Below are 17297 nucleotides of genomic sequence, written 5' to 3'. Positions count from 1 at the left end.
AATATCTTAAAATACAAGTATTAAAGACTAAAATGAAACCATCGGATGGCAACTCACGTTTGAAGAGCGTCCAGTTCTGCGGTTGCTTTGTCCACCGCATTCTTAGCTGTTTGGATGTGCTGGCAATAATCAGTGACCATCTGCAGCTGAGCCTCCTTACTCTGGATAATATTAGCTGCATCCTGGGCAGCACTGCTCCACTGGTCCTCCAGATGCTCCAGAGTGTCCCTATTCTCAGCAACAGCCCCTCTCAACTGAGAGAGCAATGCTACCTGGGCCAGGGCAGCCTCTCTGCACTCCTGTATGCAGCAGGCAAGAGTGAGACACACAAAGGCTGAATTTTAAATTCAGAATGAGCTTATCTGACCTTCTGTGAACTCAGGTTCATTGTTATTTGAATTGCGAACACAAGGGCCTACTGTGAAAATGCTCTGTAAAATGTTTTATTATTACAATTATCATGATTTTTAAAAAATATTCTTATTCTTATTCTTATTATTGTTGTTGTTGTTGTTGTTAATAATAATAATAATAATAATAATAATAATAATAATAATAATAATAATAATAATGAGGCACTTTAGCACCATGGATGTTTTTCTAGTGATTCATGCTGCATAATCTCACCTGAGCCTCCTCCACCTGCTGGGCCATGGCTGTTGGGCTCAGCTCAGCTGAGCGGTTCTTGCAGTTCAGGAGTTTAGATATAACCCTACTTAGATGACTGTCCATGCTACTGGTAGATGAAATCAGAACCTCTGGAGCATCCTCAAGTGGTTTACCCTTCAGACAGAAAGACACGTCAGATGCAGAACAGGATTTGTTAAGGCACAAGCTTTGGTTTTGTTGTTTAATTTAGGGCCTATATGAAAATATATATCAGAAAAAAACAGTTTGAGGGAGGAATTGTTATGATCCTCTCTACAGAGTAAGATATGTCTTGACCATATAAATTGCCTCAAAGGTCTCACAAACAACCTTTGCAAACTCTGCTTTGAGGTTTTTCTTGAGTTTACTTCATATATCTAAAACTGGATTGAACTGAACTGATGTGAAAGAGGATTAAAAAAAGAGTCAAAATAACTAAGAATTATGATCTACATTTCAGCCAGTAATTATGATAGTACATGTTCATCACCGCTTTATTTGAAAGATTATTCTGTATTTTAATCCTACATATAGAAAGTGACCATTTGGAACTTCTGTGACTTTCTTGGTTCAAAAACAAACACAGAGCCAATGACAGATAATATTTATTTTACCTCAATGAGTTGACTGCTGGGTCCCATGTCTTTGAGTAGCTGTATCACTGTCAAAATGGATGTTTCTCCTGGTGACTCCAGTACTGTTCTCTCAGTTTCCATGTCATTTGCGTCTATTTTGTTTTCTTGAGGGGTCAGTCCTTTCAAATGGGGTTCGTCACCCAGTACAGTATCACCTGATGATATCTGAACCACCTGCAGTGATGTGTCAGTACTGAATACTTGCTCCTATAGTGGACATGAAACTAGGTATTAATGCACATATATATACTCCATGTCAGCGGTCCCCAATCCCCGGGTCACGGACCGGAGTCGCTTGGTACCGGGCCATGATAGTTGAGGTTCGGGTGTGAAATTTATGGTTTTCAGGGTTTTTATTGGTTTTTATCGCTGGCTTCCCTAGGTCTTTTCCAGTGTGTTATGAATAAATCTACTTCTTTTTTTTGGTACCAGTTTTATTTTGTTGGATTAATTCGCGACAACGTAAAGGCCGGTCCGTGAAAATATTGTCAGACATAAACCGGTCCATGGCGCAAAAAAGGTTGCGGACCGCTGCTCTTTGTGACCAAATTTTACAAAAACATTAAGTTGTATTAAATAAGACTTGACTAACAGGTGAGGCCATTAACGCTGAAGAAGTGAAATCATACACCAATTGAGAAATTACATTTGTTTTTTGAAAGACCTCTGCATAATGCAACTTCTTTTAGCAATCAAGAAGTTCCCTTTGCAAGATTGAAGGCTTTTCTGGACTGGCTTTGGTAGACAAGTTCATGTTTTACATGTAGGCTATGCATTAGTCTATATATGATGCAGGGTTAACATAATTGCACTTTATCATAGAAAAATAGGTCATCATAACATACCTGTGGCAGTTTCTTAAGCCTTGTTCCAGTGGCCTCCATGGTAGTGATGGTGGTTGTTGTGCTTATGCTGAATGGCAGTTCTACACTGGTGCTTCTTTCTTTTTCCTTTTCTTGAATTTTCTTCTTCTGCTTCTCTTCTTCTTCTTTCCTATTTGTTGCATCTGTTTGGACTTTAGGATACACAACTGGTTCTGACAGGAGTTTGGTAAAGCTTTTTGGAGCATCTGCTTTATTCATCTCAGATGCAGGCTTTTCTTTCTCTGCTTCAAGAGACCTAAGCTCTTGGGTTTGTGTTATTTTTTCAGACTTCGTAGTTGTTTGATCACTGTCAGTCCTTGCACTTGTTGCTATCACAACAGATGTGGTTATGGTGGCCGGTATATTTGGCTGTAGAGTGGGTACGCTAGACCCCATGCTGAGTTTTTCCACTGTAACAGACACTTCATGCTGGCCTTTAGGTGCATCAAGTACATCTTTAGTTACAAACTCCTCTCGCAGATTGACGTCCTTTGGTCTCTCCTCTGTGGTATTCAAGAACTTCAACTTATTAAGAGTTTCTGGTTTTACAGTGTCTCGTTCAGATAAACTTATTTCTACACATGTTGACTCTGTTTCACCTGCATGTATCAGTACAGATTGAGCTGTGTCAGTCTGAGCTACACCTTCCTTCATTTCAGTCCTAAATTGTTGGACTTCTACTACTCTGGTTTTAACTTCAGCCTCTTTAGGAAGAACCTCAGCTGCACTCGTATCTCTGTGTTCTTCTGAACTTTCACACTGGATACTTGATCGAGATGTATCTGTTCTTGACACATGCTCTTCTCGAACTGCTGGTATTACAAGCACCTCAGGGTCCATCTGAATTTTCTTCATTTTAACAAATTTGACATCCAGGCTTGTGGGTACGTCTTCCACTCCATGTGTTAATACTTTAGGGTGCTTGTCTTGGACAAATTCCTTAGTCACAATAGGTTTGTCTTCTGTGGTTTTCAAGAGCTCTCCACTGACCTCTGGCTCTAGCAGAGCAGGCTGAGCGGAGTCACTTTTTTCTATCATGAAAGATGTCTGTTCATGCTCATGACGACTTGTTGGTACTTCTACTTGTAAAACAAGCACCTCAGGCTCAATCTGGGTTTCGTCTACTGTAACAGACTTGCCACTTAGGCTCTTGGGTGCATCACCCACTCCATGCATTAACAATTTAGAAGAGCCTTCTTTGACACCAAGTTTCTTAATCCCTGTAGGTCTGTCCTGTGCGATTTCCAAGATCTTTAGCTCAATCAGTGTTTCTTGTTTTACAATGTCTTGCTCAGGTAAGCGTATTTGTGCAGATGTTGTCTCTGCTTCACTTGATTGCTCCAGTGTAGTTTGAGTGGAGTCACTCTGAGCTGCAATTTTTGGTCTTTCAGCGCTAATTTGTTTCTCCTTCACTGTGACTGAAGCTTCAGAGGGCTCTGCTTGGACCACAAGGTCCTTAGTCACCATAGGTCTATCTTGTGTGGTTTTCAAGATTTCTTGCTTAGACACTATTTCTGATTTTACATTGTGTGGCTCAGATACAATTATTTTTGTAGAACTTACTGCTTCGTTTTCCAGCAGTCCAGGTTGAACAGAGTCAAACTGAACATCCTCTTGTCTTTCAGTAATGATTTGTTGCTCCTCCATTCTAACTGCTGCCTCCTCAGGATGAACCTCAGCTGTTTTGTCTTTCTGTTCTTTTTCTATTTCACCGTGAAATATCGTTTGACCCGTATCTGTTCTTGATGCTGCTGCTGTCATGACTAACGTTCTTTCATGCTCCTTGTCGCTGGTTGACATATTGAGTTGTAAAATACACACTTGAGGTTCTGCCTGGATTTTCTCTGCTGTGACTGATAGTTTGTCCACACTTTTTGGTGAATCAAGCACAACATTTGTGGAGAACTGTGTAGTTTTCATGAGTTCTTGCTCAGTTACTGTTTCTGATTGTACAGCTTCTCCCTCAGGTAAGCTAATTTCTGCAGATGCTATTTTTCTTGGCGGCAGCACTGCAGGTTGAGTTGAGTCCACCAGAGCTACATCTTCTTGTGTTTCAGTGCTGATTTGTTGCACCTCCATTCCAACTGTTGCCTCCCCAGGGTGAGCATCAGCTGGACTCACATCTTTCTTTTCAAGTTCTGAATCACATTCGATATTTATTTGAGACATGTCTGTTCTGCTGTCTGTGGTCTTCAAGAGCTCTTGCTCAGTCACCAGTTCTGGTTTTACAACATGTTTTTCAGATAAGCAAATTTCTGCAGAGACTGTCTCTGGTTCACGTGTCTGCAGCAGAGAAGGTTGAGTGGAATCGCTCTGCGCCACATCTTCTGGTCTAGCAGCTTCCTCAGGTTGAACTTCAGCGGCAGTCAAATCTTTGTTTACTGCAATGATTTCAGACTGGATACTTGAATGAGCTACATCTGCTCTGGGTACATCTGTTACCACAACAAATGTTCTTTTATCCTCCTCCTGGCTGGTTGGTGAAACAAGGACCTCAGGCTCCCCCTGGACTTTCTCTTTTGTAATCGTCTTGTCATCCAGGCTCATGGGTATGTCATCCAGTTCATTTGGTTTGGGCTGCTCACCTTGGATCACAAGTCCCTTAGTCACAGTAGATCTATGCTTTGTGGTTTTCAAGAGCTCTTGCTCAGTCACTGGTTCTAGTTTTACAGTTTCTTGCATTGATAAGTTTATTTCTGCAGAAGCTATCCCTACTTCAGCTGGTGGACCTGAGTCGCTCTGAGTCACATCCCCTTGTCTATCAGTGGTGATTTGTTGCACTTTGATTATATATTCAGTCTCCTGTGTAACCTCAGCTGAAGTATCATCTTTATTTCCCAGCTCCCTTTCACGCTGGATACTTAAATGAGCTGTATCTGGTTTTGGTTCTGCTGATGTCTTCACAAATATCTTTTCCTGTTCTTTTTGACTGATTGGTATATCCAGCTGTAAAACTTTCACTTGAGGCTCCACTTGAATTTGCTTTATTGCAACTGATTTTTCATCCAAGTTTTTGAGTGAATCAAGCACATCTTTTGTGGGGACATCCTGTTTCATGTTGTAATCCTTCACCTCCACTGATCTAGCAGTTTTCAAGGTCTCTAGTGCAATCATTGTTTGTGGTTCTGCAGTGTCTTGTTCAGGTAAGCTTATTTCTGCAGATTGTGTTTTCTTTGCTTCACCTGGCTGAAAAAGTGCAGCTTGAGTAGATTCACACTGAGCCACGAGATCCACTGGCATTTTAGTCTTCATTTGCTGCACCTTTATTGTAAAGCTAATTTCTTGTTCAGGTTGAACATCAGCTGAAGTCAAATCTTTGTTTACTTGAGAATGTTCAGACTGGATACTTATATCTGTTCTTGGCACATCTGCTTTCGAGACAAATGATCTTTCATGCTCCTCATGGCTGGCTGGTAAAACAACATCAGGCTCCACTTGGACTTTTTCTGCTTTTTCATCCAGGCTCATGGGTATATCATTCCCTCTATGTATTGACAGTTCAGAGCGCTCTTTTTGGACCCCAGTTTCCTTAGTTATCATAGGTCTGTCCTGTGTGTTTTTCAGGAGCTCCTGCTCAGTCAGTTTTTCTGGTTTTACAGTATCTTGTTTGGATATGTTTATTTCTGCAGACATTGCCCCTGCTTCACTTTGCAGGAGTGCATTTTGAGAGGAATTACTTTGATCCAGATACTTTTGTGTGTCCAAGGTGATTGGTTGCACTTTGACTATAACTTCAGCCTCCTCAGACGGTACATGAACTCCTTCACACTGCAAACTTGATTGAGCTGTATCTATCTTTGGTTCGGCTGCTGTCATGACAAACGTCTGTTTCTGTTCTTCATTACTGGTTGGTATATCTATTTGTAAAACTCGCACTTGAGGCTCAACAAGGTTTTTCTCTCCTGTAACCAGTTTTTCATCCAAAGTGTGGGATACATCAGGTACATCTGTTTTGGAGACCTCTTTTAAGTCGTAATCCTTCAGCTCCTCTGGTTTCTGTGTGGTTCCCAGGATCTCTAACTCAATTGCCGTTTGTGGTTTTACAGTGTCTTCCTTAAATAAGCTTATTTCTGCAGATATTGTCTCTGTTTCAACTGGCTGCAGCAGAACAGTTTGAGTAGAGTCACTCTGAGCCACATCCTTTGGCGTTTCTGTGCTGATTTGTTGTACCTTGACTATGAGTGTAGCCTCCTCAGGGTTAACCTGAATTGCAGTCTCTTTTTGTTCCCACTGCATACTTGATTGAGCTGTATCTGCCATTGGTACTGCTGCTGTCATGACAAATGTCTTTTCCTGTTCTTCATGACTCGTAGGTATATCAAGCTGTAAAACTCGCACTTGAGAGTCCCCCAATATTTCCTTTTCATCCAAGCTTTTGGGTAAATCAAGTACATCTTTTCTAGAGACCTCCTCTTTTAAGTTGTAGTTCTTCAGCTCCCCTTTGCTATCCTGTGTGGTTTTCAAGATCTCTAGCTCAATCACCATTTCTGATTTTATAGTGTCTTGCTCAGATAAGCTTATTTCTGCAGATACTCTCTCTTGTTCACTTGCCTGCAGAAGTGCAGGTCGAGAAGAGGCAGACATCTCCACATTATCTTGCATTTCAATGCTGATTTGTTGCATCTGTACTCTGACTGTAGCTTCCTCTGGGTGAACCACAACTGCGGTTTTATGGCTGGTTGGTATTTCATAGTCCAAACTAAGCACTTTAGTCTCCACTTGGATTTTATCCCCTGTAACAGACTTGTCATCTGGGCTCATGGGCACATGTTTTTCTGAGGTGAAAACAGTTGCAGTAGGCTGACTAGAGCCTTGGTCAGCCTTAATATCATTCCCTTCAGCACTGCTTACTTGCAGTTCTACACTGGTTGTCTCAACGTTGCTTTGTGGTGTGGTCTCACACTGTACAGTCAAGTGCTCCATGTGCATCTGGGGGTCATTGTGCACTGAGACAGTAATATTTTCAGATGTGTGTATTCTTGTCTTTATACTCATTTCTTCAGCTTTGAATGCTTCATCTTCAAGAGACTTTTGAACCTTGATGCCTAAAATATTTTGCCCATCGTCATGTTGGATGTTGACTTCAGGTTGTATTTGTAAGTTATCTGAGACTGTTTGCTGACTCATAGTCTCATTTAGCTTAGATGGGGCTATTTCTGTTACATCTGTCTCTGTCTCATGAGGCTGCTCCATTGAAACAATGGCAAAAGTAATAGATTCCTTATCAGAAATTCTTGTGTCTGGCTGATATTGGTTTGTCTCAAACAATTGTGGGACTGTTCGATCAGGCAGCTCAAGAACTAAATACCTCTTCGGAACTTCTTCTGTGTTACTCCATAATTTGTTAATACAATCTGCAATATTTGTTGTATCTGTAAAACTAGAAGAAAGACATGGCTGCATTTGTGGCGCTGTGTCTGAATCTCTTGCATCAGATTGAGGTGCTGTGCATTCTGGTGCCTTGTTATCAGACTGAAGAGAAACTTTTGGACTGTCTGACTTTCTTTCACATGGTGAAAACTTAGTTGATTCTATAGAAATACTGTCAGTTGTTACAGTGACTGTCTGCAAACTTAAATGTGCTTTTCCCTTTTCAATTTCTTTCTCCATTTCGTTGTACTCCAATAGACTCTCTGACGTCTTCTTTGATGTAGGAAGTTCAGGTTTTTCCAGGGAAAGGTTCTGATCCATATTTTCTCTATCTGGATGTCTATCAATAGGTGGGACTGAATCAGAAGCAATGGAAAGTTCAACATCATCTGACTTTCCTCCAGTTTGTATGGGAGATACGTCTTCCAAAACTACAGCAGTAACTTGCTCTGTAGATGAGACTGACAGAATCTCATTGTCATGTTCTGTTTGAGTTGGAATCTGGTCCTTGATTGCAAGATCAGGAGAAACCTTTGGAATCTCTGGTTTTCTTTCACTTGGTGAGAATTCAATTGACTCTACAGTTTCAGTTTTTCTAGTAATCACCTGTAAATGCAAGGCTATCTTTTCCCTTCCACTTTCTTTCTCTGTGTCCTCAGACTCCACAAGACTCTTTGAAGTTTTCCTTGTTTGGGGGGCTTCAGGTTTTTCCAAAGTGGTAATCTTAGCTTCCCCGGTGGAACCCACAGATTCAGGTTCTTTCAAAGTCGCAGGTAAATCCGTACTAATAAGTTCCGAGGAAGCTTTACGACTCTTTGACTTTCTTTTGGGTGGTGAGCGCTGTGTGGATGAGACTGACAGCGTTTCACTGTCATGCTCCTTTGTAGTTGGAATCTGGTCCTTGCTTGCAAGCTCGAGGGAAACCTTTGGAATCTCTGGTTGTCTTTCACTTGGTGAAAATGCCGTTGACTCTACAGAAACAGTTTCAGTTTTTTCAGTAATCACCTGTACATTTAAAGCTGCGTTTTCCATTTCTGTTTCTTTCTCTATTTTCTTGGACTCTACAAGACTCTCAGAAGATTTCCTGGTTGGGGGGACTTCAGGTCTTTCCAAAGTGGTAATTTTAGCTTCCTTGGTGGAACCCACAGATTCAGGTTCTTTCAAGGTCTCAGGCAAATCCGTACTAATAAGTTCGGAGGAAGCTTTACGACTCTTTGACTTTCTTTTGGGTGGTGAGTGCTGTGTGGATGAGACTGACAGCGTTTCACTGTCATGCTCCTTTGTAGTTGGAATCTGGTCCTTGATTGCAAGCTCAAGGGAAACCTTTGGAATCTCTGGTTGTCTTTCACTTGGTGAAAATGCCGTTGACTCTACAGCAACAGTTTCAGTTTTTTCAGTAATCACCTGTACATTTAAAGCTGCGTTTTCCATTTCTGTTTCTTTCTCTATTTTCTTGGACTCTACAAGACTCTCAGAAGATTTCCTGGTTGGGGGGACGTCAGGTCTTTCCAAAGTGGTAATCTTAGCTTCCTTGGTGGAACCCACAGATTCAGGTTCTTTCAAGGTCTCAGACAAATCCGTACTAATAAGTTCGGAGGAAGCTTTACGACTCTTTGACTTTCTTTTGGTTGGTGAGCGCTGTGTGGATGAGACTGACAGCGTTTCACTGTCATGCTTCTTTGTAGTTGGAATCTGGTCCTTGATTGCAAGCTCAAGGGAAACCTTTGGAATCTCTGGTTGTCTTTGACTTGGTGAAAATTCAGTTGACTCTACAGCAACAGTTTCAGTTTTTTCAGTAATCACCTCTACATCTAAAGTTGTGTTTTCCATTTCTGTTTCTTTCTCTATTTTCTTGGACTCTACAAGACTCTCAGAAGATTTCCTGGTTGGGGGGACTTCAGGTCTTTCCAAAGTGGTAATTTTAGCTTCCTTGGTGGAACCCGCAGATTCAGGTTCTTTCAGGGTCTCAGGCAAATCCGTACTAATAAGTTCCGAGGAAGCTTTACGACTCTTTGACTTTCTTTTGGGTGGTGAGCGCTGTGTGGATGAGACTGACAGCGTTTCACTGTCATGCTCCTTTGTAGTTGGAATCTGGTCCTTGCTTGCAAGCTCATGAGAAACCTTTGGAATCTCTGGTTGTCTTTCACTTGGTGAAAGTTCAGTTGACTCTACAGAAACAGTTTCAGTTTTTCTAGTAATCACCTGTAAATGCAAGGCTATCTTTTCCCTTCCACTTTCTTTCTCTGTGTCCTCAAACTCTACAAGACTCTTTGAAGTTTTCCTTGTTTGGAGGGCTTCAGGTCTTTCCAAAGTGGTAATCTTAGCTTCCACGGTGGAACCCACAGATTCAGGTTCTTTCAAGATCTCAGGCAAATCTGTACTAATAAGTTCGGAGGAAGCTTTACGACTCTTTGACTTTCTTTTGGGTGGTGAGCGCTGTGTGGATGAGACTGACAGCGTTTCACTGTCATGCTCCTTTGTAGTTGGAATCTGGTCCTTGATTGCAAGCTCAGGAGAAACCTTTGGAATCTCTGGTTGTCTTTGACTTGGTGAAAATTCAGTTGACTCTACAGCAACAGTTTCAGTTTTTTCAGTAATCACCTGTACATCTAAAGTTGCGTTTTCCATTTCTGTTTCTTTCTCTATTTTCTTGGACTCTACAAGACTCTCAGAAGATTTCCTGGTTGGGGGGACTTCAGGTTTTTCCAAAGTGGTAATTTTAGCTTCCTTGGTGGAACCCACAGATTCAGGTTCTTTCAGGGTCTCAGGCAAATCCGTACTAATAAGTTCCGAGGAAGCTTTACGACTCTTTGATTTTCTTTTGGTTGGTGAGCGCTGTGTGGATGAGACTGACAGCGTTTCAGTGTCATGCTCCTTTGTAGTTGGAATCTGGTCCTTGATTGCAAGCTCAGGAGAAATCTTTGGAATCTCTGGTTGTCTTTCAGTTGGTGAAAGTTCAGTTGACTCTACAGCAACAGTTTCAGTTTTTCTAGTAATCACCTGTAAATGCAAGGCTATCTTTTCCCTTCCACTTTCTTTCTCTGTGTCCTCAGACTCCACAAGACTCTTTGAAGTTTTCCTTGTTTGGAGGGCTTCAGGTTTTTCCAAAGTGGTAATCTTAGCTTCAACGGTGGAACCCACAGATTCAGGTTCTTTCACGGTCTCAGGCAAATCCGTACTAATAAGTTCGGAGGAAGCTTTACGACTCTTTGACTTTCTTTTGGGTGGTGAGCGCTGTGTGGATGAGACTGACAGCGTTTCACTGTCATGCTCCTTTGTAGTTGGAATCTGGTCCTTGATTGCAAGCTCGAGAGAAACCTTTGGAATCTCTTGTTGTCTTTCACTTGGTGAAAGTTCAGTTGACTCTACAGCAACAGTTTCAGTTTTTCTAGTAATCACCTGTAAATGCAAGGCTATCTTTTCCCTTCCACTTTCTTTCTCTGTGTCCTCAGACTCGACAAGACTCTTTGAAGTTTTCTTTGGTTGGAGGGCTTCAGGTTTTTCCAAAGTGGTAATCTTAGCTTCCCCGGTGGAACCCACAGATTCAGATTCTTTCAAAGTCTCAGGCAAATCCGTACTAATAAGTTCTGAGGAAGCTTTACGACTCTTTGACTTTCTCTTGGGTGGTGAAAGCTTTCCTTTATTCATAGCAGTAATTTTTGTTGTTGCTGTGGAAACCTCTGGAGATACAGGAGATCTCTGACTATCAGTCTCTTCATCTTTCTTTGTCAGTTCCCCCATAGCATATTCAGTCTGCACAGTGACCACCTCTGAAGGTGTGCTAGATTTCACACTATAGAGCTCTTTCTTAGTATATTCATTTTCTGTATCAGGCTGTCTTTCAATGGTTAGAAGTGACTCAGGAGCTATGGAAAATTCAACAGGATCTGACTTTCCTCCAGTTTGTATGGGAGATATGTCTTCCAAAACAACAGCAGTAACTTGCTCTGTAGAGGAGACTGACAGAATCTCATTGTCATGTTCTGTTTGAGTTGGAATCTGGTCCTTGATTGCAAGCTCAGGAGAAATCTTTGGAATCTCTGGTTGTCTTTCAGTTGGTGAAAGTTCAGTTGACTCTACAGCAACAGTTTCAGTTTTTCTAGTAATCACCTGTAAATGCAAGGCTATCTTTTCCCTTCCACTTTCTTTCTCTGTGTCCTCAGACTCCACAAGACTCTTTGAAGTTTTCCTTGTTTGGAGGGCTTCAGGTTTTTCCAAAGTGGTAATCTTAGCTTCAACGGTGGAACCCACAGATTCAGGTTCTTTCACGGTCTCAGGCAAATCCGTACTAATAAGTTCGGAGGAAGCTTTACGACTCTTTGACTTTCTTTTGGGTGGTGAGCGCTGTGTGGATGAGACTGACAGCGTTTCACTGTCATGCTCCTTTGTAGTTGGAATCTGGTCCTTGATTGCAAGCTCGAGAGAAACCTTTGGAATCTCTTGTTGTCTTTGACTTGATGAAAATGCCGTAGACTCTACAGCAACAGTTTCAGTTTTTTCAGTAATCACCTGTACATTTAAAGCTGCATTTTCCATTTCTGTTTCTTTCTCTATTTTCTTGGACTCTACAAGACTCTCAGAAGATTTCCTGGTTGGGGGGACTTCAGGTCTTTCCAAAGTGGTAATTTTAGCTTCAACGGTGGAACCCACAGATTCAGGTTCTTTCAAGGTCTCAGGCAAATCCATACTAATAAGTTCCGAGGAAGCTTTACGACTCTTTGACTTTCTTTTGGGTGGTGAGCGCTGTGTAGATGAGACTGACAGCGTTTCACTGTCATGCTCCTTTGTAGTTGGAATCTGGTCCTTGATTGCAAGCTCGAGAGAAACCTTTGGAATCTCTGGTTGTCTTTCACTTGGTGAAAATTCAGCTGACTCTACAGCAACAGTTTCAGTTTTTCTAGTAATCACCTGTAAATGCAAGGCTATCTTTTCCCTTCCACTTTCTTTCTCTGTGTCCTCAGACTCCACAAGACTCTCTGAAGTTTTCTTTGGTTGGAGGGCTTCAGGTTTTTCCAAAGTGGTAATTTTAGCTTCCTTGGTGGAACCCACAGATTCAGGTTCTTTAAAAGTCTCAAGCAAATCCATACTAATAAGTTCCGAGAAAGCTTTACGACTCTTTGACTTTCTTTTGGGTGGTGAGTGCTGTGTGGATGAGACTGACAGCGTTTCACTGTCATACTCCTTTGTAGTTGGAATCTGGTCCTTGATTGCAAGCTTGAGAGAAACCTTTGGAATCTCTTGTTGTCTTTCACTTGATGAAAATGCCATAGACTCTACAGCAACAGTTTCAGTTTTTTCAGTAATCACCTGTACATTTAAAGCTGCGTTTTCCCTTTCTGTTTCTTTCTCTATTTTCTTGGACTCTACAAGACTCTCAGAAGATTTCCTGGTTGGGGGGACTTCAGGTCTTTCCAAAGTGGTAATTTTAGCTTTAACGGTGGAACCCGCAGATTCAGGTTCTTTGAAAGTCTCAGGCAAATCCATACTAATAAGTTCCGAGGAAGCTTTACGATTCTTTGACTTTCTTTTGGATGGGGAACGCTTTCCTTCATTGAAAGCAGTAATTTCTTTTGTTGCAGTTGCATCCTCTGGAGATAAAGGACATTTCTGACTATCTGGCTCTTCCTTTGTCTCAGTTGGCTTTGTCATAGGCAAGAATGATATATCACTCTCATGTTGTATTGTAGTTGGATTCTGATCTTTGCTAGCAAGACCAAGATAAACCTTTGGATGCCCTGACTTTATGTCCATTATTGAAACCTCTATCAAGTTTTCATCAGTAGTTTCAGCTCTTCCACTATCCATAACTCCATGTAAATCTGGCTTTTTACTTTCAGTTTCTTTTTCACTTGGTTCTTTGATAACATCCGGAACTGATGGTGATGTCTTCTTTTCAGGCTGTTTCTTGGATTGTGTCTGTGCCACTGAAGGAAATTCTGGAGAACTCATTAAAGCCTTTGACTTTCCTGTGCTTGATGAAAATTGGCCTTTTTCTGTATCAGTTATTTCAGCTATCTTTTCTGGCATATTTGGAGTTTGAGTTGAAGACCCAGCAGGTATAGGTTTTTTCTTTTCAGTAACAAAACCTTTGTTCTCGCCATTAAAGTCCAAAGAAGAAGTTTTGCTTTGAGGATCTTCCCTAGTCTGAGGTAACTCAATATCACCAAGATCAAAGCAAAGTTCTGCGCTCTTTGATTTTCTCGTCATAGGCAATATTCTAGATTTTTCCATAGGTATTTCAGCTGACTCTGATGTTACGTTATACTTGTCTGATTCACCTTTGGTCTCTGTTGACTGCACACTAGCAACTTTTTCCAGTGGAAACATTGGCTCTGCAAGCTGAGAGACCTCAAAACTCTTTGACTTCTTACCTTTTTGAATGATTTCACTTTTTTCCACAGCCACTTTAGTTTGCTTACAAGTCATTGGAGATTTCTCACTACTAGGCTTTTGCTTATTCTCTGCCTCATCCTTGGTTATTTTTTCAGCATACAGCTGTTCAATTTCAGTTTCTTCAGTAACAGCAGGAGTTTCAGTGACCTTGTGCATCACAGTGGGTTCCTCAGAAGCAGGCTTATTTGCCTCATTTGTAACAGGCTCACCTGTGATATCTAACCTTACAGTTTTGGTCTGTGGTTCTTGAGAAGTAGTATAGCTTTGTATCACCACAGATGTTGAAGCAGAAGTAGGATAAACTGTTTTTTTCTCAGATGAGCGCTTGCTTTTTCGTGGCGGTGCCACCACAGAGGCCTTTGTCTCCTGCAGGTTCTCTGACGACTGGTTGTCAGGCAGTTTTTGTTTACTTCTTTGATTAAGTTCCTTGAATAGAGAGGTTAAGAAGCCATTAATTATGACAAACATATTTCCTTAATCCAATTAAGATACAGCAATATATTAGATATTAAACTGCTTTGTTGTGTCAAACAATGGATGTTTACGAGTTTTCTTATGAAATGTTCAAGGCCAAATAATTTAGCACAAATACCTTTAGGCTCTGACTTAGAGAAATTTTCAGTGTGTCTGCTTCTCTGAGAGCTTCTGAGCCTTCTTTTTCTAGTTTCTCAAGCAAGTCCAATGTCAGACAGGCCATTAGAAAATGTCGGTGCGAAAGTGCCTCCTGTAGGCTGGCTTGCAACTTTTCACCTTCCTCTAACATCTGCTAACATCAGAAGGAAAAACATTTAAAAGTGGTTGTAGCATATGTCTGATATTAAGAAAACATACAGTACTCAGGCAAAATATTAATGTCCATTATTAATATTTAGGAACAGTAATAAAATCAGCGTGTTACTCAAATAAGAAGAAAAGAGACCTGCACAGAGGAAAGGGACACAGATGGTTTGCTGTAGTTCCATTTTTGCAGAGCATGAAGACAGTCCCTGAGACATGTTGCTGTGTTTGTGCAGCAGGTAACCTGATGCTCACTCAGCCTATTTTTTAGACTGTGGATATAATGAACAACAATTTATTGTAATCTCAGCACTTAACATGTTACCTGACTATAATATATGAGAAAGAAAACATATTTTTACAGGATGAAAAAAAAGATAAAGAAGTATTTGTTTTTCTAGTGCTATAATTATACATCTGTGTGCATCTATATACATGTGAATTTTGTTTTTAAAAAATGTCTTTCAAAACCAGCTGAAACATTTATATAAGGTTAATATCTAGGTTATAAATACAGGGGAACTCTGTGTGTCCATGCAGTTGAGCAAGAGCAGAATGACCCACTAAGGCATGTGGCTGGCAGACAAGAATAATTGAAGAGTAAATTGAAAGGGGCAGATGATGCTAGCTTAGAATTCATTACAAAATATCTATTTAAACAGGGTTACAACTTAAGAAACCCTAGTTGGGAGTTTGGCAGTGTTTTGCTGGATGGTATCTTTTTTTCCCTACTTTTTATACCATGAGGTAAATTTCAAAAAATATATATATAAGAAATAAAATGTCATAACAATTTGGATTCAGAATGTTTCATGGTCTAACAAGCAGAGTCATAAAAGTCATCATTTTCACAGCAGGATACCTGGCATGCTGTTCCCATAACGAGTCAACCCCACTGATGATTTCTGCTGGCAGCTCATTGGTCGAAGATGCCAAGTTTACTTCCTGTTGCAGGTCATGAATTTTCACACCCGAATCCTCCAGGGACTTCTCACAATTCTAACATAAAGAGACAGCAACATCACAAAAGAGCATAGAGTTGATATTTCTGAATGGGAAATGCAATAAAGCCTATTCAAAAGGTGTCTTCCCAAGATAGAATGCAGAAATGCAAATTATTATTTTTTTCAGCCATTACTTTTCAAAACTTTCTTGCTACTATAACTTAAAAAAATAGCTGAAAATTCCATCTGTGGTAATTACCTGCAGGCTGTGCCAGTGCTGTTCAAGTTGAGCGATATTGTTTTGTGGTTCACTATAACTGAGTGCCTGGTCGAGAGAGCGGAGCTCCCACTGCAGGGCTGCAATTCCCTCCTTCAGCCCCTGGGTCCTTTTGGCCAACTGACTGTCCTGTTCATTTAGTTGCATCTCACAGACCCTCAGACGCTCCCTCACCTCCTGCTCTGAGACAGAACAGAGGTCATGGAGATGGCTAACCTCTAGGGTCAGGGCATCCTGACCCCCAGGAGTGCAGAGGTACAGCAAACTGTCTCTGGCAGAGTCCAGCTCCTTCATCTCTCTCTGCTCTCTGTCCACCGTCTGGAGCAAAGCCTGGCACCAGAAGGACAAGAGCCGGGATGTGAGAAAGTCCAGTAAAGTATTTTAAGACTTTAAGTTTAAAAGTTGTAAAAACTTCTGTAATAGTCAAACGATCAAACATTTCTACGTACTTCAATAACAGAGAAAGAATGAATATGGAATTTTTAAAAGACAAAAACCCAGTAAATTCTGCAGTCTTCATTTATTAGATTGTCTAATGGTGCAGTTTATTTGAGTACATTATCTTTATTGTAATAGAACATATTTAGTATTTTATATGTAAGTTACTAACCACAGATGCTTAAACACCCGTTTGAAAGCATGCCATTTTCTCACCTTAAGGGTGTTCACAGCACTGTGCAGACTCTGTCTGTCTGCAGGAGGAGGTCCCAGGCTTTTAACCTGCTCCCTCAGCCAGTCCTGGGCTGCTTCATGCTGCTCCACTAGCTGTGTGCACTGCCGCTCTGTCACAATGCCCTGCTCCAGGTTGGCTACTGCATCCTGAAGGCGACAGGTTTTTTTTTTGTGTTTGTGATTAATATTTTTTTGAATTTTTCAGAACAACACAGTCCACTGTACATGCAAATCACATCAGGCAGAGATTGCATCAGCACAACAGTAGAGGAGTGGGGAGAACAGAACAAACAAACAAAGAGAAAAGAAAAAAAGCGGGTGGGCGGGTGTCATGGGGGACAAAAATAACCAGCCAGCATTTATCTATGTGGGACTTAAGGTGTATCTCACTCAGTGTTGTCATATAGATCCTCAGGATCCCAACGTCCATCCCACTCTAAGTTTTAGTTTGATCTTTTTTTTTATTTTGAAAAGGTAGGGATCCCCCTTCAGGTGGAAACTCTCCACTTTATTTAGTATCCTAGTTGATTATATCATAGAGTAACAGGTAAGTTGGAGCAGGCTCTCCACTGGGAAATAATGAGCTTATGCCTTGACGTTAATGCAGTCTGCATCCATTCGACAACATTAGTTGGAAGAAGTTTGAGGAGTGATGGAGCCCTTAGAATGAATAATCTTGGTGAAAAGGGAATATCCCGTCATATAACTAATTTGAAAA

General features: G+C 41.0%; 1 protein-coding gene across 5 annotated transcripts in view; it reads right to left on the bottom strand.

Moving 5' to 3' along the window:
- Positions 1-17297, bottom strand: part of syne2b (spectrin repeat containing, nuclear envelope 2b) — an 86328-nt gene that overhangs the window by 17060 nt on the left and 51971 nt on the right. For 4 of the 5 annotated variants that reach the window (XM_085343066.1, XM_085343069.1, XM_085343070.1 and 1 more), the window contains 9 exons: positions 16562-16726; positions 15890-16237; positions 15549-15685; positions 14829-14958; positions 14502-14675; positions 2129-14335; positions 1263-1490; positions 628-783; positions 58-299 (listed from right to left, as the gene is read on the bottom strand). In XM_085343066.1, coding sequence (XP_085199192.1) covers positions 58-299; positions 628-783; positions 1263-1490; positions 2129-14335; positions 14502-14675; positions 14829-14958; positions 15549-15685; positions 15890-16237; positions 16562-16726 — 13787 coding nt within the window. The remainder of the gene's footprint in view (positions 1-57; positions 300-627; positions 784-1262; positions 1491-2128; positions 14336-14501; positions 14676-14828; positions 14959-15548; positions 15686-15889; positions 16238-16561; positions 16727-17297) is intronic. The other variant, XM_085343068.1, reaches the window with a different exon arrangement.

The sequence above is a fragment of the Diplotaxodon limnothrissa genome, linkage group LG19 (genome assembly GCF_057381915.1).
Source record: "Diplotaxodon limnothrissa isolate DT_005_m linkage group LG19, D_limnothrissa_male_GT1.1, whole genome shotgun sequence".
NCBI lineage: Eukaryota > Metazoa > Chordata > Actinopteri > Cichliformes > Cichlidae > Diplotaxodon > Diplotaxodon limnothrissa.
This window is presented reverse-complemented; position numbering and strand designations above follow the sequence as displayed.